The sequence below is a fragment of the Schistocerca americana genome, chromosome 1, assembly GCF_021461395.2.
Source record: "Schistocerca americana isolate TAMUIC-IGC-003095 chromosome 1, iqSchAmer2.1, whole genome shotgun sequence".
Classification (NCBI taxonomy): domain Eukaryota; kingdom Metazoa; phylum Arthropoda; class Insecta; order Orthoptera; family Acrididae; genus Schistocerca; species Schistocerca americana.
This window is the reverse complement of record NC_060119.1, coordinates 176,734,810-176,759,441: the sequence shown is the minus strand read 5'-3', so window position 1 is coordinate 176,759,441 and position 24,632 is coordinate 176,734,810. Positions and strand designations below refer to the sequence as shown.

The 24,632-nt window shown below is 41.6% G+C and overlaps 1 protein-coding gene across 1 annotated transcript in view; it reads left to right on the top strand.

Annotated features, from left to right (window-relative positions):
* Positions 1–24,632, top strand: part of LOC124613909 (trypsin-1-like) — a 90,400-nt gene that overhangs the window by 36,554 nt on the left and 29,214 nt on the right. The window contains exons 3-6 of the mRNA XM_047142693.1: positions 4,056–4,209; positions 11,071–11,210; positions 19,955–20,052; positions 23,979–24,085. Coding sequence (XP_046998649.1) covers positions 4,056–4,209; positions 11,071–11,210; positions 19,955–20,052; positions 23,979–24,085 — 499 coding nt within the window. The remainder of the gene's footprint in view (positions 1–4,055; positions 4,210–11,070; positions 11,211–19,954; positions 20,053–23,978; positions 24,086–24,632) is intronic.

The window sequence follows — 24,632 nt, the reverse complement described above, 5'->3', positions numbered from 1 at the left end:
TGAATGCCTTGTTGCTAAGTATTTCGTCTGCTTCCCCCCTCCCTCCAGAGTACTCATGCGACAGCCCAAACGCGTTTGCACGTGCAGGGCAACTCTCAAGTCGTCGTCGGCACATTTCCGTCCCATTTGGCTGTTTTCGGCACTGAGAATCCGCCTATTTTAAGACAGATACATGGTGCGCTACTTCTCCATTTGTATCGAAAGCTCAACAAGTAAACTTAGTTGAACAAAATTATTCCTAGGGATAGCGTAAACCTATACGGGAGCAGCACCAGTCAATCCTGTGTTAATCTCTGGCGACATTACTGCATCACCTGTTTATGCCATTAGAAATATCAATTTCTTCTTTGTTATTCTTCGGGAGAGTTCTCCTTGGGACATGCCTTCTACGTATTTCTGCAATCTGCCCCTTTTTGCCTGGTTTACACAAGTTTCCTGTCTGTGTGTCATAGATTAACATTTCAGTAACTCCCTGTATGTCATTTTGTTTTTCTAGGATCATGTCTTATTCATTTTCTTTATCTGCCTTTCTTACGCATTGTCATTTAGACTTTTAATTACGTTTGAAAGCTACCTACACAAGGGATTCCCAAACTTTTCTTCTGACGGAACACTGTGAACCCTGGAACTTTGATGGAACACCGTAGTTACTTTGAATAGTTAATAACATTTTTAGAAATGAGAAAAACCTGTTTTATTCAGTGATTACTTCAATTTTAAATGATAACTAATACATAGGAAATAATAACAAAGTTTTAAAAAGATAATTAGTGTCACATGTGGTTTGTTTTGCGCAATGGCATTCGTGGTGTTGCTCATGTATTTTGTTTTCCGTATCTTTTTAATTCCTACCCAAAAAACCGGGAAGTAACGTTTAGAATGCTCCCTAGGTTGACTAAATTAACCAAGATTGAAAATTATTCTATTTCACAACTCTTTACATATTTTCGATTACTTATTTGTGCAGTTATATCATTTTTTATCATCATTACGTGGCATGACAGGTTCATTTTAAAATATAAATTATTTGCTATGTATCTTTAAATATTGGTATGTAGGTACCAATGGTCATGCTGCTGTATCTGCTCAGGCCTGTCATTAATAAATAGTAGTAATTCACAGAAAAATTCGTATAACTTCCTTCGTTTCTGGTGTTGTTTTGTGTTTTCGTGCTGTTTAATGTGCCACCTTACTTTGCCGGATGACTTTTCAGCTCACGAGGTCGTCAGCACAAGCCCATAGTGAAGTCTTGTATAAACATTAAGATTTTAAGAGCATCTAGGTAGCATGCTCATGAAATTTCAAATTGATTATGAGCTTACAGTTTGTAGTAATTACAAAAGCATTCGGTATTTGAAGGTTGGCGACGGCCTTAGATAATAAGTGTTATGTGGCAGAGTTAGTGAATAAACTTTTAGCATTGAAAGCGATTTGTTCACCTCTCTAAAGTACCGTATACAACAAGTCGTTGTTAAACTTTGTTATCAAAATTCTTGAAAAGTACTTGACCAGTTTACTTCAAATTTATTTACGACACTCTAACAAACGCGCGGACAGACATAGGCTACGTTTTTTTTAAATATGTATGGTATAAAACTACCGTTTTGAGATTGAGACTATACGAAATAGTGTCACTGAAGCTACTATTCTCACAGATCTAGCAGCAGGAGACGTTTCTCATACCCGTAAGCCAATGATGGAGGAGAGGTATGATGGGGAGTAAGAGGAGGACAAAGAGAGGACGAAGAAGTGAGAGAGGAGGCAGAAGGATATCAGGACGTACATCCGAGTCCCATACATATTTAGTAATTGCGAGGCACTGCCGGGTTCGCCTGCGAAATTATAAAGTGATCAAGGCAAACAAGTCAGGATATCGCTGATCGTACCCAACTGTGCACCGCAGCATAATTACAAATGATCATATGTAGCTGTGCAGTCAAGAAACGTTTCACTCTTAGGGTACAGCTACAGTATCAGGATGTTCCAAACAATACTTGCGTGTTTCCAGTTAGTTTTCCGAATTCTGTAGGAGATGACACTTGAATACAGATAATCAAGTCGCAACGGAAGGGGTAGTGGAAACGTTGGAGTGAGAAGCACGGCGGGTGTCGCACGGCTCACTCGCCACTTTAGCTACGTTTGATTGTGTGGTGCCTCTGATGCTACCTAATACAGTAGCTGCTGGGGCCTTTCAGCGACGCTCCCAGCTCGTACTGGAACAGTTCACCTTTTCTGTAAGGACTTTTACCCCACTTTTCATTCGGGTTTCATTACTACTCTGCCACGCGTCCTGGTCAGCGTGTATCTTTTATTAAATGGATTATTCTTTCTTCTAAAAGCATGTCATGGAATGATATTCACTCACTGAAGATGTGCACAGCTAGCTACACTATGTGATGCAAAGTATTCGGACACACCCAAAAACATACGTTTTTCATATTAGGTGCATTGTGCTGCCACATACAGCCAGGTACTCCATATCAGCGACCTCAGTAGTCATTAGAGATAGTGAGAGGGCAGGATGGGGCACCCCGCGGAACTCACGGACTTCGAACGTTGTCAGGTGATGGGCTGTCACTTGCGTCATCCGTCTGTACACGAGATCTCCACACTCCTAACCATCCCTAGATCAACTGTTTCCGATGTGATAGTGAAGTGGAAACGTGAAGGGACACGTACAGCACAAAAGCGTACAGGCCGAACTCGTCTGTTGACTGATAGAGACTGCCGACAGTTGAAGATGGTCGTTATGTGTAATAGGCAGACATCTATCCAGACCATCACATAGGAATTCCACACTTCCAGTAAATGCCAAACGACGCCTCGCTTGGTGTAAGGAGCGTAAACATCGCACGATTGAACAGTGGAAGAACGTTGCGTGGAATGACGAATCACGGTACACAATGTGGCGATCAGATGGCGGGGTGTGGGTACGGCGAATGCCCGGTGAACATCTACCAGCGTGTGTAGTGCTAACAGTAAAATTCGGAGGCGGTGTTGTTATGGTGTGGTCGTGTTTTTCATGGAGAGCGCTTGCACCCCTTGTTTTGCGTAGCACTATGAGAGCACAGGCCTGCATTGATGTTTTAAACACCTTCTTGCTTCCCACTGTTGAAGAACAATTCGGGGATGGCGGCTGCATCTTTCAACACGATCGAGCACCTGTTCATAATGCACGGTCTGTGGCTGAGTGGTTACACAACTGTAATATCCCTGTAATGGACTGGCCTGCACAGAGTCCTGACCTGAATCCTTTAGAACACCTTTGGGATGTTTTGGAACGCCGATTTCTTGCCAGGCCTCACCGACCGACATCGATATCTGTTCTCAGTGCAGCACTGCGTGAAGAATGGGCTGCCATTCCCCAAGAAACCTTCAAACACCTGATTGATGGTATGCCTGCGAGAGCGGAAGCTGACATCAAGGCTAAGGGTGCGCCAACACCATACTGAATTCAGCATCAGCGATGGAGGGCGCCACGAACTTGTAAGTCATTTTCAGCCAGGTGTTCGGATACTTTTGATCACATAGTGTAGTTATCAAAAGAACTATACATGCTTTCGGATACTAGGGAGCCTGAACGATGCACGCACGCTATAGCGGCTGTTTTAATAGAGTCAAAGGTAGTGTGGTATCGTTCAGCTTGGGAAACACAGGCAGCACTACATGTGACAACCAGATAAAGACCCGTAATTCATGCACGAATGATACTATGTTTTATTATAATGTAAGACAGTACCTGTCGGTGTGATAGATCGAGCGAACAATTTGAACGTAAACGAGCATTCTTACGTCACTTTGAAACTGCAGGAAATATATTAAATTATGAATAAATTGACGATATAGTCAACCGAACGTGTATTATGGCTATTTTCAACACATTAGTATCGATACGAGTTACTTGTATTAGTTATCTTTTATTTATTCAAACTATTCTGCCTGATGAGTTTAGGTCATTACCGTCCATCACCTACGGCTAGAGCGCATACAGTCATTGAGTATAAAAGCGCATCATCTACGTAGGCTGTTATTATAACCTCTTATGCTGTTTCCAGTACCAAGTAGCTGTACATGACCCTCTCACTCACGCCTCCACTTCTTTCCTTTCAGCGGCCGAGCTGCCTATTCGTCGCATCCCGCACAGCGGAATCCACCGGGGGTTCGGCCGCTTCCGGGGCCGCATCGTCGGCGGCCAGGACGCCACCAAAGGTGAGTGTGAGCACTTCAGCTCTGCAGTTAGACTCCACCTAAGTGCTGAGCAACTCTCCACGCCGGAAAATGCACTGTACCTCAGAAAGTGTCAGTAAATAGCTTAATATCACGCAGAGATGTGGTCCTTGTTCGAGCAAGGAATCTGGCCTCGGATGAAGAATTTCTACGCTGCAGAAACTGTTCTTTAACAAAACCTACAGATAAATGAAAGTGTGGTAGACTGATCACACATTGTTCTAGTGCTTATCAAAAGATATTTGTACGTAGCAATATTTCAACTGTAAAGTGAATCTGCATATTATACCAAGAGATACATGGAAGAGGTCACCCGACCTGGCTGTTCCGGAGACTGAAAGACGCGGTGAACGCTTCCGTCACACAATACCAGACAAAATAAAGCAGAAATATGTACCTGAGCGAGAAGTGTGCGTAATCGGAAAGGTGGCTACCACAAGTTTACCGTCAATAAATAAATAAAACAGCGATGTCACTGGAACAGAAATAGTACAGGCGCTATCTGGAGAGTCAAATCTCTATTTGGGAAAGTTCACTTCAGAAGGGGATGTAAAAGAAAATTGAAATTGGTGGGAGGCGCCTGCGTAGTGGTCGCCAGTGACATCAGGTAGCTTACTTTACATTAACTTAAACTCAAAGCACATCGGTAATGACCGGCCGTCGTGTCATCCTCAGCCCACAGGCGTCTCTGGATGCGGATACGGAGGGGTATGTGGTCACCACACCGCTCTCCGGGCCGTATGTCAGTTTACGAGACCAGAGCCGCTACTTCTCAATCAAGTAGCTCCTCAGTTTGCCTCACTACGGCTGAGTGCACCCCGCTTGCCAACAGCGCCCGACAGACCGGATGGTCACCCATCCAAGTGTTAGCCCAGCCCGATAGCGCATAAATTCGGTGATCTGACGGGAACCGGTGTCACCACTGCGGCAAGGTGGTTGGCACTTTACATTAACTGGGAGTAAAAAAAAAAAGTCAAATTTGTGTGGATTGCTAAGGGACCAAACTGCGGAGGTCATCGGTCCCTAGACTGACACACTACTTAAACTAATTTATGCTACGAACAACACACACACACCTATGCCCGAGGGAGGACTCGGACCTCCGGCGGGAGGGGACGCGCAATTCGTGACATGGCGCCTCAAACCGTGCGGCCTCTCCGCGCTGCTAACTAGGACTAAACATAGGAAAAAACATAGGATGTTATCAAAAGACCACATAATTGAATTCCAGTCTCCATGTTCTCTGTATCAGATAATACACGACCCATGTCGACTCACAAGCCGCTTTACATTTGCTTTCTTATTGTATTATAGTTTTTAAAATATGAAAATATATTTTTATGTGATGGATGTGTATACCACGTTTAAATAAGAGAATATGATCATTGAAAGTGGAACGCACTTGGGGAAACCGACTCATTTACGCCGTTCGAGAATTTGGCACTCTTTCCTTTCTTCTTTAGGTAGTGACATCATTTGTTTTGTTGCATTTTAAACTGCGGGGCACGTTGTGAAAGTAGATCTAATTTCTCAAACACGTTCTGAATGCGTCTGTCCGATATATTGTTTCCACATTCACAGGAAATGCTGTTTAGACACTCGGTGTTCTTACACAGAAGTTGTCCTTCATTGAGCCCAACATATTTCTGATTTTTGCTGGAGGATTGAAGATGGTTTTTATCTTCTTCTTCTCCAGAATACTGGAAATCTTGGCCATGGGCGACCCTGCGCATGGCAGGAGCGCCAGACCTTTGTTGTTCTCTTCTTCCTGAAGGTCATCCTCCTTCTTCTTTTTCTTGCTCATCTTGAGAGCGCGCCTAATCTGAGTTTCGGTGTATCCATTCTTCTGGAAGGTTTTCTTCAGGTGCTGAATCTCAGTAGATAAACTGTCCTTGTCGCATATTTCATGAGCTCTGCGGATAAGAGTAGTGAGCACGGATTTCCGTTGTGCTGAGTGATGGCAGCTGTTGGCTTTGAGGTACAGGTCTGTGTGTGTTTTCTTTCGGTAGACCGAGTGTCCCAGGGTGCCGTCCGTTTTCTTCTTTATCAGGATATCGAGGAAGGGTAGGCACCCATTCTCTTCCAATTTCGCCGGCCGAAGTGGCCGTGCGGTTAAAGGCGCTGCAGTCTGGAACCGCAAGACCGCTACCGTCGCAGGTTCGAATCCTGCCTCGGGCATGGATGTTTGTGATCTCCTTAGGTTAGTTAGGTTTAACTAGTTCTAAGTTCTAGGGGACTAATGACCTCAGCAGTTGAGTCCCATAGTGCTCAGAGCCATTTGAACCATTTCTTCCAATTTCGCCGGCCGAAGGGACCTAACGGTTCTAGGCGCTTAGGTCCGGAATCACGCGACTGCTACGGTCGCAGGTTCGAATCCTGCCTTGGGCATGGATGTGTGTGATGTCCTTAGGTTGGTTAGGTTTAAGTAGTTCTAAGTTCTAGGGGACTGATGACCTCAGATGTTAAGTCCCATAGTGCTCAGAGCCATTTGAAACATACTTCCAATTCCATTGTGAACTTGATGTTCTCATGTATGTTGTTCAGATGGTTGAGATATCCCATTAGTGTCCTCGCCGTGCTGCCAGACTGCGAAAGTATCGTCCATGTACCGATAAAAGACCCTAAATGGGTGACTATCCAGGCCACCATGCGCTGTCGCCATTTTTCCAGGTGCACTCAGCCTCGTGATGCCAATTGAGGAGACACCTGACCGAATATTAGCGGCTCCGGGCATAACGACTGGGAGAACGGTGTGCTGACCACACGCCCCTCCTATCCGCAGCCTCAGTTGAGGATGGCACGGCTGTCGAATGATCCCTATGGGCCACTTGTGACCTGAAGACGGAGTGCTTTAGTGATTGCTTCCAGTGATTGAAGATGCTATGGTGACCATGTTTCTTTTTACAGCACAGTTGAAGTAAGGTTGCGAAATATTGAATGTGCTGGCCTACCAAAGACACACACGTTATACCGAACTAACTGAAAATTTACTTCGAATAGCTAACTGGATAGAAAGCTGTCTTATAAGATGAAAAATTCTTCGCTAAGTGATTTCACTTTTTTATGTGGTTGGACAGGGGCTTGAAAATCGCTCGCTTTGATAGGTATATCCTACTCCACGTGACGCTGCTAAAATCATTAACTTTTTTCTATGTGAAAGGCGTCTATTTACTTTACACAGATTTTCGAACGAAGATACTAACTTTGAGTCTATTCTGGTTTCTTCCGAAATAGCCCAGACTCAGCCATGTTGCACCTGAACTTCTCTTGTGTTGCTAAATATGTCACTGAGACTGGAGGTGGAAAAACCTAATTAGCTCAGACCTGTCCTTGGGTGATCTATTTTCAACCATATCGAAATCTTTACGCAAACACACATTTAGTAATGTTATGAAACTGTTCACCATCTACTCCGCTTTTCAAAAGTTGAAGCTTGATATAGTTTGTGGATCTTCCCCTGATGTTCTTCATCAACATATTTACTCCTGGAACACCTTTCATAGTCAAGAATGAATAATATGAAGAAAGAATTTTGGTACTAGAAAGTTTCCACTGTATCTAGTATACGCCCACACATTTCGAGGGAGGGGGTGGGAGGAGGAGGAGGGGAGGGGGAAGGGGCACTGGAACCCTGGGTCACCCACTGCCTGGGTCTGGCATCGCGTCTAACTACCAGCCGAAGAGATGTAAAAAATCAGTATCAGGAGAATGTCTGCCTGGAAGATTGTCAGATGACCAAGCATTTTTAAGTGCTGCTGCTAGACTTTCTTTTTTGTATGTGAATGCTTTATTAAGAATACAAATATGAAATAAACGTTCCTAACTGTGATTTTGTGCACCTCTTCTCAGTGTCAGTAATTATCTTCGGCGTTAGCACCTCGCCTTCTGTGGTATTTTTTCTTCTTCTGTATTTTTAGATCTTTGGTGACAGATTTCGCCTACTCTATTTTTTGAGACCCGCTGCTGAGTGTGTAGGTTTTGGGCCCGAAGAGTTTTTCGTGGAAGACGTGTATTCAGAAGCTCACCCAGAATTTTCGTTTCTAAAAATAGTGAGAGAGACAGATATGTCTCATTGGACCTCAAATGTGGCACTGTTACGCGAAGAGTTATTTTCAAATTTAAATTTCTTATCGAGAGGCTCTTTCAAGTCTTATAGCTCATCATTTTTCTCCATGTCACCCTCTCTCTTTTCCAGTCCATGTTCATTCTGAGAAAGAGAAGAAAGATTTTACGGAATGTTTTAAGGTTTCCAATGATTTATTTTGGTTCGAAAACTTACTGTTACACACAAACAGAAGTAGAAATAGTACCATAATAGTTTACGCAGTAAAAGTTTTACACTTGGCATATAGTTAAGGAAGAATTTGAAGTGGAAGGCATTATTGGTACATAGTGAAGTCGAGTTGACTGGTTAGTCTCATTACGAAATATGTGAGATTCTCCGATTTGAATATATAGAATATTTTGCGCAGGTAATATACATTCTGTTTTCTTGCTTCAACAGATGATGGCAGAAGGCATTTTCATTGTTTTGAGGATCCACAACAGGTACTTTATCTCAAAACAAATCAGACTTTGTTTTCCATCATACTGTCTCGTTGACGTTACTGATGCTGATCTGACCTTTGACCAGCCATAGTAAACTCTGCTTTGTATCGTATAACGTGTTTTTCGGCATAGTTGCCTGTACGTTGGATAAACTGATCTGAAGATGACTTTGTATTTTGGATTGCGTACTGCATATAATACAATGCAGTTAAATACTGCCTTGTTTAACTACTGCTCTGCCACTATTGAAGTGGGCCACAAGTGGCATGAAGGCAACTGAAATCACTGCATTAAAAACGCACAATGTTTATCCACAGGACACATGGCCTGTAATTGAAAAAGTGTCGTAATGATGTCTCCAATGGCAAAAATTTCCGGATTAGTCCCCGATTCTGATTTCTGGAAGTGGACTACTAAGGAGGAGATAACCACGAGAAAAAAGATTGAATGACTAACAGAACGGTAACATTTTACGAGGTGGATCGAGGAGAAGTTAACCATGAGAAGAGAGATTGGAAAACGAATGGAAAGGTAACATTCTATAAAACGGAGAGTGGAATGTCAGAAGTTTGAACTTGGTAGGGAAACCAGTGAATCTGAAAAAGAAAATGCAAAGGTTCAATGTGAATATAGTGGGGGTCGGTTAAGTGATATGGAAAGAAGATAAAGATACATGCTGAGTCACATATATGGTCACATTGTCATGGCAGCAGAAAATGTTTTAATAGGACTGGATTCGTTACTAACAGGAAGGTACAACAAAGAGTGACCACTCTGAATAGTTTAGTGATAGACTTATTCTCAGCAAACTCGACAACATATGAACGCCAACGACAACAGCTCAGGTACACTTGATGACGTAACAAGCAGAAGATGAAGAGATACAGAAAGTATACGAGGATACTGAACGTGTAATTAAGTATGTAAATGGAGATCTAAATGTAATAATTTTGGACCTTTTTAGGGGAAGATAAATAAAATAAAGTTACGAATGAACATGGGGTGGGTAGCAGGAAAGAGCGAGGAAAAATACTAATTAAGTTCTGATGTAAAATGCAGCTGGTAACGTCGAATACACTGTTTAGAAATCTTAGGGGAGGGAGGCATATTTGAAGAATGATTGGAGACGCTGTACAGTTGCGGATGGATTTCATCATGGTCAAACAGAGAATTCTAAATTGCGTATTTGATTATAAGACGTGCCCAGTAGCCGATATAGACTCAGATTTGTGACGAAGAGCAGGTTGAAGTTGGGGAGAATTGTCCGGAGGAATCAATGTGAAGTAATGAAGAACAATGAGTTGGAGAGGCACCAAGGCGAAATGACAGCAGGAAAACCGAGAAGACATCCAAAAAGAAATTGTCGTCGGAAGGAATAATCAACAATGCAATCTTTCGTAAAATTAAAAGCAATGACATAAAGCTTATGAGTCCAAGAGGAGTTCCATTGTTAAACGCCGAGAAGAGACCGGATAGAAATAACAAGTAGCAGAAACGAGACTGACAAACTTAATATCAAAACTGAGGAACACGAAGTAATCAAACTGAAGGAATTCTGCAATTAAACTTACGGCGGGCGAAGCCAGGGGGCATAAAAAGCAGAGTAACACCTGCAAAGAGGCTAAAAGAAGCTCGCTAGCATCAAATATCGGCCTTAATGTGAGGAAGAAATTTCTGAGTCTACGCGTTTGGAGCATGGCTTTGTATGGAAGTGAATGACGGACTGTGGAAAAACCTGAAAAAGAGTTAAATTTGTCCTTGAGATGCGGTGCTGTACAAGGATGTTGAAAATTAGGCGTCCTGCTGACATACGAAATGAGGAGATTCTGCACAGAATCGACAAGGAGAGAAGCACGTAGGAAACACTGACAAGAAGAATGAATTCTGTGATAGGACGTACTTTAAGTTATCAGGGAATGATGCTAGAGGGAGCTGTAGGGCGTAAAAACTGTAGAGGGATACAGAGATTAGAATATATCCGACAAATAATTGAGGGCTTTGGATGCAAGTGTTGCTCCGAGGTGAAGAGGTTGGCACAGGAGATGAAGTGGCGGGCCACGTCAGAAGGCTGATGATCCAAGAGAAGTCATTATCTATCTATATCCTACGGTATCGCAGTGCTGGGCTCAATAGTTCGTCAGATGGTAATTACAGTTAGCCTATTTTCGAACATATTCATGTATTTTAACTCTTGTCTAACAAACTGTGGCTCTAAAATGATTACTTACATCTACAATAGCAACTGAGGCTGTCGCCACCGATTAATCTTCAATGAATACTGACGTACCTTTGCAGGGCAGTTTCCGTACCAAGTATCACTGCAGTGGGTGGTGCTGGGCATATCTTCTCACACATGTGGTGGCTCGATAATCAGCACCAAAGCCGTCCTCACAGCTGGACACTGCACCCAGTCTGGCTTGTTGGGGTACTATGTGGTGAGTAAAGGAATGGATGTCATGGACCAGACAGTCTAGAATTGTGTGTGTGTGTGTGTGTGTGTGTGTGTGTGTGTGTGTGTGTGTGTGTACATAAACGCCACAGAAAACCAAACATAATAACATGGTGCAGTTTGTATGCTGTGCTGACAAATGTCCTCAGTAAAAAGCTAAAGTTCCGCAGACTGGTCCTAACATGCCATTCGTTGCACACTGGAGGCTTTTCTTAATGGTGAAGGCAAAACAACTACTTTATCAGGAGATTAGTATTCACACTGCGAACAACGCCTCCACATACGATGTAATAAAACGTATGTACTGAGGTACTGAGCAAGTGAGTGTCGAGGTCGGAACAGTTGTTACAACATGTATTCTCAGTTAAAAGTGTTGCATGTAGGTGAATACGTAGATGTATTGCACACCTTTAAGATATCTCAATAAATTGTGGGAATGCACCTCTGGCAAAATGTACATTTAATTTACGTATTTGACAGAAATAACAAAGATATCACTTATATAATATTACTAGCTGAGTTCCCAGCTCCTGTATGTACTTATGTATCTACTCATCTATTAGTCCTTCTCCTTCTTCTCTCTCTCTCTCTCTCTCTCTCTGTCCATCTCCTCTTTTACGCCCTCTCTGTCCATTTCCTTCACTCCCTCTCTCTGTCCAATTCTTCCACCCCCCTCACTGTCTGCCTCCCTCATTGTCTATCCATCTCATCCTGCCGCCGGCCGAAGTGGCCGTGCGGTTAAAGGCGCTTCAGTCTGGAACCCCAAGACCGCTACAGTCGCAGGTTCGAATCCTGCCTCGAGCATGGATGTTTGTGATGTCCTTAGGTTAGTTAGGTTTAACTAGTTCTAAGTTCTAGGGGACTAATTACCTCAGCAGTTGAGTCCCGCAGTGCTCAGAGCCATTTGAACCATTTCATGCTGCCCCTCTCTCTGTCATTCTCTTCCTCCCCCCTCTCTCCATCTGCTGCTGCCCCTCTGCCCATCTGTTCCTTCCCACTCTGTCCATCTGCTCCTCGCCCTTCTAATCCCATCTCCTCCTCCTCCTCCTCTTGCTCTTCCTCTTCTTCTTCTCCTCCTCTTCGTCCATTTTCTCGTCTCCCTTTCTCTCTTCATCTCCTTCTCCTCACTCTGTTTGCTCATCTCCTCCTCCCTTCTCTCCTCGTCCACCTTCTTCCCTCCCCTCTTGCTCCTCATCTACTCCTCTCTCCTCTGACTGTCCAACTCTTCCTCTTTTCTTTCTCTACCCATCTCCTCTTTCCCTCTATCTGTATCCATCTCCTTCCGCCCCCCCCCCTTCTACTCTCCACGATGTCATCCCATTCCCAGTAGGAGGGTGGTGGTTCTTAAACCCACAGTATTTCTTTCCAGATCGTAGCTAATTTTGATACCAAGGTAGTTTGAAATTGTTCCATAGTTTAAAATCAGGTTTGTAACCTTGGCTTTGCAACCATACACACATGGCAGATATACTTCACATATATTTAACGTATTTCTCAAGTATCTGTACACGCATTTCACCTGTATCTCTAGTCAATTTCTCCCTGCAGTTTGATAATGACGCAGCTCAATATTTATGGCGCCGTATCTCCCCAACTCTGTGCTGTACGATGATAAAATTTTGGAGGTTCATCCAGTTCAGTCATACATGTAGCTACTGTCTGCAGTGTGTGTTGTGAATAGAGTTAGCAATAAAGAACTAATAAATTTAAACGTCATGCATCATACGGCAAATCAGAATTTGATGTCATATATCCTGAACTGTATCCTACCATAATATATTTTTCTGGTTGTATTCAGCGGCATATGTGGGTACTGCCTATGAAATATGATGCGAACAGAGTTAGTTGTAAAGGAGCAATAGATTAAAACGTCATGCATGATGCGGTTGTTTTTCAGGCATTCCAGAGAACGATGTCATGTCTACTGAACTGTGTGTCGTACAATGACATATTTTTGTAGGTACGTTTAGCGGAAAATGTGGATATTTTCTGCCAAATGTTGTAAATAGACTTAGTAGCAACGAAGCATTAAATTTAAACGTCTAGCTTGGTGAAGTAGATTTTCACTTGTCTCAGCGTCTATGATGTCATATGTCCTGAACTATGTCGTACAATGATATAATATTGCTGGTACACTCAGTGGCACATGTGAATACTGTCTGTAAAATGTATCATGACTACGGTTAGTAGTAAAGAAGAAACAGCGAAAATGTAGTAAGTGATTAACTTTTTTCCTTTTGTCATTTTGTGGGGTTGTTTCGTTGCCTCCAGTACCCGACTATGTACGAAGTTTAGTTGAAATCGTCCAGTGGTTTAGGAGGACATGTGGCACACACATACGTACATGTACACATAAATACCTACGTATATCCATTTTTATAATATGTATGGATTAACTACTGAGGTTTCATGGATCATGTTTATATACAACCAGCTTGCATATAGTTGATGCATGATAGATCGTATACGTGTCCCGTTGAAGAGTGAAGTCGGAACGCAGCTGAATGAGAGTAATTCCAAACATATTTCGCTTTAATGTGCCATAGTTATTTGATCTTATATTCTGCAGTTAATCCTGCAGATGGTGATCTAACTTCTATTGAAGCATTTATTTTTGATTTTCTAGTGACAGTAAAAGTATTGGGTTAATACCTTTATATAACTTCTATTGAAGCATTTATTTTTAATTTTCGAGTGAAAGCAAAAGTATTGGGTTAATACTTTTATAATTCCAACTCACTTGTATTTCTGCCATATGGCACGTAGACAAAATAAACAATGTACAACTGACTGCAGTTATATCTCGTTAAAGTTAAGAGGGCAGTATAGCCCTATCGCTGACGTTTTAGTAAATAATTGTGATGTAAAATATTGTTTAGTCCACCAGAAAAGTAAAATGGTTTAGTAGTAATGTTGATATTTAATAGTAGACTGCCCATAGCTTCCGCTACCCCAGTTCACTCACCAATAGCGCTCCGACAGATAGGTCTAAATAGATCGGTGATGATACGACTGTAAAAAGTTTTATGGTGAGCGGGAGTGCTTTCTGAAATGTGAAGATTCTCCTATTCGAGCAAAGTACGGCGTGGTACTCAAACTGCTTCCAGTAATAACAATGCCTAACACTACCTCTAGTTTTATTTTTGCGCTTATGTCTTTCCTTAAGCACCTATCAGTACTCACGACTTCAGCCCAGACTCGACACAGCTGAAAAATAAAACGGTTTCCAAGAAACACTGTGTGGAAAGGAATTTTATTCTGTCTTCAATTGAGACTCCTGTAAGGAACACGCTACAGGATCAGTGTACTGCCCCTGTTCCAAGGTAATCACTGCCACGTGATATACTGCTTGATTCGATATCGCTATAAGAATAATCTTGCTGTGTACACTCTACAGAAGTCGGTGCTTGACCACTAAACAAGCTTTGACTGAACACGCACATCCCCAATCCCTGTTTTCTCATTTATCAAATGTTCTAAATCACCCAGCGCACACGTAAGTAGTTCAAATGGTTCAAATGGCTCTGAGCACTATGGGACTTAACTTGTAAGGTCATCAGTCCCCTAGAACTTAGAACTACTTAAACCTAACTAACCGAAGGACATCACACACATCCACGCCCGAGGCAGAATTCGAACCTGTGACCGTAGCGGTCGCGCGGTTCCAAACTGTAGCGCCTAGAACCGCTCGGCCACCCCGGCCGGCGATAAGTAATTGATTTAGTGTTAACCATCTCTATTGGATTTCGCGGTGAGACACAATCGGGACTCTAAAAGAAAAGTAATTCCTCGCCGTAAGCGTGATGTCTCTGAAAACGATGCAAAAGATGATAAGTTACTGGCACACAAATGTTGGTATAAGTGCTACAACATTTCTAATAATGATTGGTTTTACTTCACAGTTCCTTAATCTCCTAAGAGACACCTGTGCACTTTTCTCTGTCTTTCTCTGCGTTGTTTCGTCCGCTTTATCTGTGACCTTGTTACTTATCTGATAACGTCTCAACAACGTATGTGAATTCAGACGCCTCCTCTCGTACAAAGAACGTCTACTCGGGAGAAGGATTCTTCTATATTCTTTAATAAAATTGATGGACACCTAGTACTCTTTTTATCTGTGTAAGATACAGGAATTTATCTTGACGACCAGCTACACACGAACCAATACTGTCCATAGGTTCATGGGATTCATCCCATGACGTCGCATGTCACAAATCTTTATTATGAAGAATCCGTGTCTGACTACTATGAAGCAAGATAGAAAGAAAGGAAGCCAAAGAGACAGGATTTATCACTCAAGACTGAATACTGCAACATTCAAATCCACTAAAAAGAAATGCAAAATTTACCTATTTAAAAAATCAGATAAAACTTCCTCTGGCATCTTCCTAAGAGACACTCTCCACTCCTTCCAAAGAATGTAAGCGTAGACCAGAAGTGGTTTACATTGAAATACACAGCGTTGACGGCAGTCGATAGATACACACCAAATAAATCAATAAGAGATGGTACTCATCCCAATGATACACAAAAAAAGCCAGAACGTAGCTGCAGAAGCAACGAAAAAAGGATGTCACGTTTAAAAGAACGCAAAATCTCCAGGATCTGCGATGTTTCACTGCAGCTCGACACTTAGCGCAAATTTCAATGCGAAACACTTTTAATCTGGCAGAAAATCCAAAGAGATTCTAGTCGTATGTGAAGTACACATGAGTAACTTATTGAGGGAGATAACCTCGGTGTAACGAAGCAGCTTAAATCACTTAACAAAGGGAAGGCCTCTGTCCCAAATTTTATACCAGTTCGGTTCCTTCCAGAGTAGCTAATACAATAGTTCCATACGTAGCAGTCATACAGGTATGCAACCCCTCGCTCACGAAAAATACGTACCTAAAGACTGCACGGGTCACACCAATACTCAATAAAGGAAATAAGAGTAATCCACTGAATTACAGAGCAATTTAACCCAACGTCGATTTGCAACCGGATTTTGGAACGTATACTGTGTTCGAGTAATGTGAATTCCCTCGAAGAAGATTATTTATTGACATATAGACAACACGGATTAAGAAAATATCTTTCTAGTGAAAAGCTACTAGACATTTATTTACACTAAGTAATGAGTGCTATCGACAGGGGATCTCAAATTTATTCGTAATTTTTAGATTTACAGACGGCTTTTGACACCATTTGTCACAAGCGACTACTGATCAGAATGCGTGCCTACGAACTGTCGTCCAGTTGTGCGATTGGATTAATAATTTACTGTCAGAAACGGCACAGTTCGTAGTAATTGCTGGAAATTCATAGAATAAAACGATAGTGATATCTTACTTTACCCAAGGTAGTGTTATAGGCCTTCTGCTGTTCATGACCTACATAACATATTTAGGAGACAATCTGAGTAGCCATATTAGATTGTTTGCAGATGATGCTGTCATTTACCTACTTGTAAAGTCATCCGATGATCAAATCCAATCACAAAATGATTTAGACAAGATATCTGTATGTTGTGAAATGTGGCAATTATCTCTAAATAATGAAAACTGTAAAGTAATCCAAATGAGAAGTAAAAGGAATGCGCTAAATTTCGGTTACGTAGTAAATCACACAAATATAAAGGAGGTGAATTCAACCGAATACTTCAGGACTGCAATTACGAATAACTTAAATTACAACGATTACATAGATAATATTGTGGGGAAAGTTAACCAAAGACTACGATTTGTGGCGAGGACGCTTAGAAAATACAACAGGTATACGAAGGAGACTGTATACATTACACTTGTCCACCCTCTTCTGGAGTATTGCTTCAAGGTGTGGAGTCCACATCAGATAGGATTGACGGGGGACATCGACTAAGTTCAAAGAAGGACAGCTCAAATTGTGTTATCACGAAACAAGGGAGAGAGTGCCACAGAAATGATACGCGAACTGGGGTACCAGTCATTGAAACAAATCTATTTTTCGTTGCGGGTGGATATTCAAGAAATTTCGATCATCAACTTAATCCTTCTAAACCGAAAATATTTCGTTGGGGCATACGTACATAGTTGGAAGCTTTCATTGCAATAAAATAAGAGAAATCAGATCCCGCGCGCTGTTCGAGAGTGGATCGGGAGAGAATTAGCAAGAAGGTGGGTCGATGAACCGTCTGCCAGGCACTCAATTGTGAATTGCAAGAGCAGTCATGTAGACATAGATAGAAGTAGATGAAACAGCAACTACTGGATTGGAAGGGAGAACACGAGCTGATATACGGCCACATCATGTAGAGGCTATACTAGCGAGAAGGGCTAATAGCGCGAAGGGATTTCTTTCAATCGGCAACAAGATCACCAGTGACATGACAGAAGCGTATACCAGTGAACACCAGGTCGTATACCATGAGCCTATCTTTCTTTTTCCAAAAAGGATCTACATGAGCAAAATTTGTGCAAAACTTACATCACGCAAGACGAAGACCATAAATCTTTAACGTTTCACTAACGGGATATGAGCTAAATTTTATGATCTTAGACGTATGGACTTCTTTCTGTCTTTATTTCTTTCACTTCATTTAATATTAAACGGAGATAGTCTGATTAGATTTATTAATAATTACTTCAATGCAGAGTAACTTTGAAAGTAAGCTTGAATCTGTTCTTGATTATCAAAGCTTTTATTTACCTATGCTCTTCTTTGCTTCATCTTAAAGTAGGTACTACTTCGTTGAGACTTCGAACTTGAATGAATCCTTGATTCAGCAGAAAAAAATGCGTAATAGATATTTTTAACCTAGCAATTCCGTAATATATTACAGCAGCGTCAGTGTTGTTATGACCAAATAAAACAGAATCATTTTCAACTTTTGCAGTACAGTCGTCCTCGCTACGTACACACACACACACACACACACACACACACACACACACACACACACACACAGACAGACAGAGAGAGAGAGAGAGAGAGAGAGAGAGAGAGAGAGAGAGAGATCGCTGATATCACAAAAACACATTCAATAGTTGGCAATAACATACAGTAGTTCGTAACACCAACCAAAACAAAACCTTAAAACGAATGTCTGAAAACAAAATTTCAAATGGGAGTTATAAGATGCAGAACAACTACAAGTAGGAAAAAAACACAACATGTAGACCAACATCCACGAAATCTGTAAGCAGAAATTTAAATTATTACCTCATCATAGCAATGCAAAAAGTACTAGAGCTGCTTGCAATCTTCATATAGACGTACAATGTCCAAAACGTAAACTGAATAGTATAAACAAAAAAAAAATTACATATTCCAGGCCACTAAAGATGCGTTGCAAAGAATAAAGGCGAAACGCGTATGGTACGAAACCTGTGTTTTATTCATTTGTAAGTAAACCGTCCCAAAATAAAAATTATCAACATACAGTAAAAATGTGTCAATCAATAGCCGGCATATTTTCGCAAAATTCCGCAGTATTGTACTGTTTTGTTTCAATGGAAAGGAGTTATCACAAAAATGTACTTGAGACGACAAACGTGTGTACCATAGAATATGATAATTTACAACAACTATATTGCATTACAGCTTTTGCCTTGGCGCTCTTAAATCCCAAGTAAATGATATTCACTGAGATCCAGAAGAAACACCATAAATTGTTAAAAGTTGCCTGCTTCATTCTATAAGACTCTTCCGTATAAAACAGAGTAGGGGTTTGATAAAAAATGTTATACAAACAAATAATAATAATGATTGTAAAACATCCAACATAACATCTTCAGTTTGTTTTTTCCCTTCTTTTTCCTTTCTAGAACTACTTACCCCCAAGCTATGTGTAGCACAATACTAACACCTGTTCCTGTTTCTGAGCACATCTCACTCATTATGGAGGGATGCTGACTCAGTTTCTCGGGATAGCAAATGGGAGACCTCGTGTGTGTGTGTGTGTGTGTGTGTGTGTGTGTGTGTGTGTGTGTAGTGTTATGAAACAATGTGTGTATAGTGTGTGCAGTGACTGATAGTGAGATATGAGTGAACAGTGTGCCGTTAAATTATTTAATAAGATATTTGTAAAAAAAGTATTGTATACCAGGAGTAAATCTAATGACCGTCTCTTACTAGAAGTCTGTAAATATATGTGTATACGAATTAGCTTTTTTTTAAATTGATCTAAACTTCTAAATATTTTGACATGTCCTATATCCTTGTAAAAAGAGATCTACGCATGAATAAAGCTACTACTACTACTACTACTACTACAACGCCTGTCGAATGCATGTTTGCGTGATATAATAATGTATTAAGTTTGTTGTCATAAATTGATGACGACGTCTGGCAGTCATGTTTTAAGAGCAACACGGTTTTTGTAATGATTACATCATACTTAAATTTAGCTTTTTTGGTTTAATTTCCTACAATGGTTGTTACTACCACAAAAAACCACGTCTTCGGTTCAGATTTTTGTGAATTAAGATGGCTGGGTTCACTTAATAAGTAAGAGTGCTTCAAATTTTTGTTGGATGATATACAAAGAGTCTGATTATTCTACCATTATTAATTATATACGATGCTGTGCTCTCGATTGTTACTGAATGCAATAATAATCACATCTTCAGTTCACATGACGAAATTTGTGTCTGAAGCTATATGAAACAGCGTGATGAACAGTCAGCAGATCTTCATAAGGAGCTACTTACATTAGTTGATATGACAACCTTGCAATTTTATTATACATCCTGTATTTACACTTTACAGGCAGTAGCCGGAGAACACGATTTCAGTACTGACGAAGGGACCGAGCAGACGATCGAAGTGGCAGACCAGATCCTGCACCCTGATTACAAGCCTTGGGGGTAAGGATGCATCACAGGGTGGTTCCTTTCATTTGGCATAAGCTGAGGCCCATGGCTTCTTCTTATTAAAATATTATTCTTGTATAGTTAAAGTAAGCTAGAATCTGCGGGAGCTCGTGGTAACTATACAGGTTTATAGCTTCGTTTCTAAATAACTTTCGCAATTCATGTGACAGTATTAATGGTTTACGGATAAAGGTTTCATACCATTTTGAGTTAAAAGGAATGTTATTATTCTGTTTTGCACTACAGTATGGCTAGTTTGTCACTAAGGCAACCTTACATTAGTGGATTCTTCCATCTCTTCTTAATAGAACAATTTCCTACATGAATGAAAACATTGATGGAACGTTCTGTAGTGGTTATGAAACGTCCCCTTTGGAAAATTATAAATGACTGTGCTGGTAAAGCCCTTACGTTATTTGATTTTCAAACAGCTGAGCTAAACTGAACGTACTCAGACATTTCTCTCTTTCCTTATTCTGATCATCAATAAACTGACACACAATATTTTTAGCGCAACGCAGTCTGACTGTCAATAATCCCTACAAAAGAATGGTCCTGACTAACAATAACCTATACCTTTCACGAAACACTTACCTCACAAAAATCTTCGTTACTCGAACTACCGCAATAAAGCGAGCGCCAATACTGCCAGCTTAATAGTGTTCAAAAGTCATAATATATTATCAGTTCATGACATCCAGTCTTACAAATTTTCTTTTTCTGACTGACACACGTCCAGATCGTCCGCTCTCAAAGTTCTGCCATCTCTCTCCCCACATCCGCCACTGCTGGTGGCTCACCTCCAACTGCGCAACGCTACGCGCTGTTCACATCCAACTGCCCAACACTACAATAGCAAATATTCCAACTATGCAAATCAGCCATAGGCTGCACATAGCACAGTCAATGATTTTCATACAGAGCTCTACGTGACGTTACCAACATAAAAACCTAAACAGCCTACTTACAGTTATTTGTATTGTTGATCAGCCTTGCTACCACATGATCATCATGGAGCAATTATTATGATGGGACTGTCACCCAAAAATGTAGTGAACACCAGAAATAAATACCTTTAAAATTCACCTTCACTTTCGTTCATAAAAACGCTAATTCCTTCCAGATGTTCATTAATACATACTCCTCATAATATACCTGATAATCATCATTTTGTAGCGATACAAACTTGGAATTAGATTTCTAAATACGTATGAACTGACGGTCGTAGCGGTTCACATAGTCCCCATATTTTAACAAACAAACCAAGCAAACCATTCCACAAGCTTTTACGTATTGCAGTGAATGATATAACGACGCTTTGTTTATAAGACCTCTGTACTACGTGTACGTTCCTTGTAGATAACCCGTTCAGTCTGGAGCTTTTACACACACACACACACACACACACACACACACACACACACACACACGAATACAGGTGAGCGAGACGTAACCAATTAACTGAGCTCCCAAAATCGTGCGCTGCTCCGTATTGTCATCCATTGCTGCTATCGCATGACAAGGACGCCGATTTCATGAGTTTTTTTTCATTGGCAATACAGAGATGGTGGCAGTAAGGACATCTACTTCTCTGCCACGAAACCTTATCCCATGTCAAAGAATAAGAGTCATACAAAATCGACTTCACAAATTTTTCGGTATCTTTTTGCATAAAGGTTACAGCGGAGCACAGAACGCTGTGTGCACGTACCTGCCGCAGTAAACGTCACATTAGATAGCATTATTCTTCATTTACGCTAAAGGTCTCCATGGGAACACGTTTTGGGATCGGAATGGAGCCAGTAGCAGACTCTGGTTATTCGGTCTGTGTCATAGTGAAACAGATGTTTTTACTGGGGGTATTAAACACAGAGTTGTATCTGAGGAAAACGTGATCTGAAGAGGAACGGACGAATCGTTAACCCCGGCAGTGGATCGCGAGCTGTCAAGCTAGCACAGCTTACTGCTGCAGTGGTGTTGCGAATACAGATATAACGTGCGGACTGATGTCAAAAATTCGTTTCCGATTAACCTCTCTTCAGTTTGTGCGGGAGTTATGACTAAACATGCTTGGCACACAGAAGTACATGACCGTCATCCTACAGAGTACATTATTCAACTTTGCACTGGACGAACAGTTACGTTCTCATGATTGCCAACAGGGTCCTTGAGTACCACGGGCGATTCCAGTTCCTTCGTGTTGCACTTGCAATTTGAGGGAATTTGAAAAATTTAAATTGATGAGCTTCTTTCTATTGGTCCTCGCAGTTGTGGTGAATAACAATTGCATGTCCACAAGTCACATAGGACGTTCAAGACTACTCCTCTATAGAGTACGTGACCTGTTCTCTGACCTGCACATTAACGTGATACTTGGCCTTTTGAAGAGGGTTAAAATGGTTGGGATACCGTCAGTCGGCTGCTACTTTGTGGTGCTCGTCCAGAGCTGGTTCAAATGGCTCTGAGCACTATGGGACTTAACATCTGAGGTCATGAGTCCCCTAGAACTTAGAACTAATTAAACCTAACTAACCAAAGGACATCACACACATTCATGCCCGAGGCAGGATTCGAACCTGCGACCGTAGCGGTCGCGTGGTTCCAGACTGTAGCGCCTAGAACCGCTCGGCCACCCAGGCCAGCAATGTGTGGTTCACTTCTAGCATTTTTATTACATTTTAGTTTAATCATTTCTCTGTTATATTGCTGTTTATTTGCGATATAAAATCCACTCATTTCTCGTGATTCATGTTGGGCGTTTCAATATTCACTTATAAATAACAGCATATAATTCAGTTACAAAAAATTGTATCTTCTCTAGAAATGACAGTATCTGTTAAAGTAGCAAAGGAGCCTGCGAGAGGGGACCAACAAACGACTAAGGGAGAACGGAGACTGACCGGCGTGTCTTGAAAGACTGCTGTTGTCTAGAAAACTGGTTAGTCCCGTCACTCAACAGTTTGGAGGCACTTGGATGCGCCTGAGAATAACGCTGACTTAACGACAGTTTGCTCGTTATTACGAATATGCGTACTGTCGCCGGTATCTCAAGCAGCTGCTCTGGCATCAGAACACACACGTGCCAAGGTAACAGGATCGATAACCGCGATACAACACGGGGCATGACGATAATGTGCGCATCTAATGGGGCCCTGGCAACAATATAACACACTGATTTTGACACAGTGTGTTTCGGGGGAACCGGCCTCGGCTGTATGTAACATTTACCGTGTGTGATGGCCCTCTTTTCGAGCCTTGCAGAACGACAGTATAGAGTGTGATGCACAAAAGACAACGCACGTCTCCCCACCAGTCGTACCGTGGATTAGGCATGGCTTTGGAAAACGCTTCCCATCGCTGGACAGGCACTCTTGAAGTCATGAGTGGAAGTCGGTACACTGTTAGAATTAGTCTTTCAGTCGAGAGCGTACCACGTTGATTTTGGCCTCTCTATAACCATCCACTAATGCCGCAGCATTCACATACGGTCGCTGTGCCATCTTCTTTCTCCATCTCGAATACAGTGTCTCAGACGCGCACAACACGGTGTCTGACCCACAGTACCGAAGAATTCTGCCCATACTAAGGGTCTCCTTCTGTGCCGTGTATGGCACAATTTCCTTTGCGTCCCACCGCTGTGTAGCATATTGTACTTCACAGTGTCATCTTGGTGCAATGTCTTTTCGTGCAATAAATCTTAGCTTATGGATACAGATGAACTGCTGTGGATTATTTTGAGACTATTATCCTCTTCTCACCGTTATGAAGTTAAGTACATTTGTTTTCGTGCCTCATATTATTTCATAGGCGTTAGTTTAATGCTTACAGATCAGTAGCTTAGCGACATGTGTAGAGACAAAAGACATTGAGGTTTTCGATGATAGAGTTGCAGGAACAATGAATAAGATCTGTGTTCACAGGAACGTTGCAATCAACGACGTGGCCGTCTTCACCCTGCAGTCGGAGCTCACCCTGGACACCTACGTCCAGAAAATAGCTCTTCCCGTGGCTGACAGTGTTCCCACTGGTAAGTAAACTTCACCTTGAGGCTTCTATTAGGCTTCTATTTGTCTTAGTACCTTTAGTCATTGAAAAATGCAAGCAAAGCAAAGTGTCAGTCTACATCGTTAAAGACTGGCGATTGAAAGTCATTCTGAGAAAGACCTTTCATCTGCATCCTGCTGCAACCTATAGCACCTACTTACTTCATTCAAAACATGCTTTCTCGCTACACTTTTTAAGCCTCACACTTACCGCCTCAGGATCCTTTCACCCACTGCCTTCTTTTCGTCAACTTGGGAAATAAATGTCTCGTCACCCTGGTTCGAATCAGTACGTTCTCATTAGTTATCCCGCCTATCCACCTAATCTCTAGCACTACTCTGAGGCACCGCATTTGAAAGGCTTCTATCTCTTCTTATTTGAAACATTTGTGGTCCACGTTTCACTTCCGTACAAGGACAACCCTTTCAGAAAAGACTTTCTAACACTTAAATTTATAACACATTGCGCAAAGCTATTAAAGGGTAAAACTTCAAGACCTCGTAACTGTCTCCCATTGCGACACACAAGCT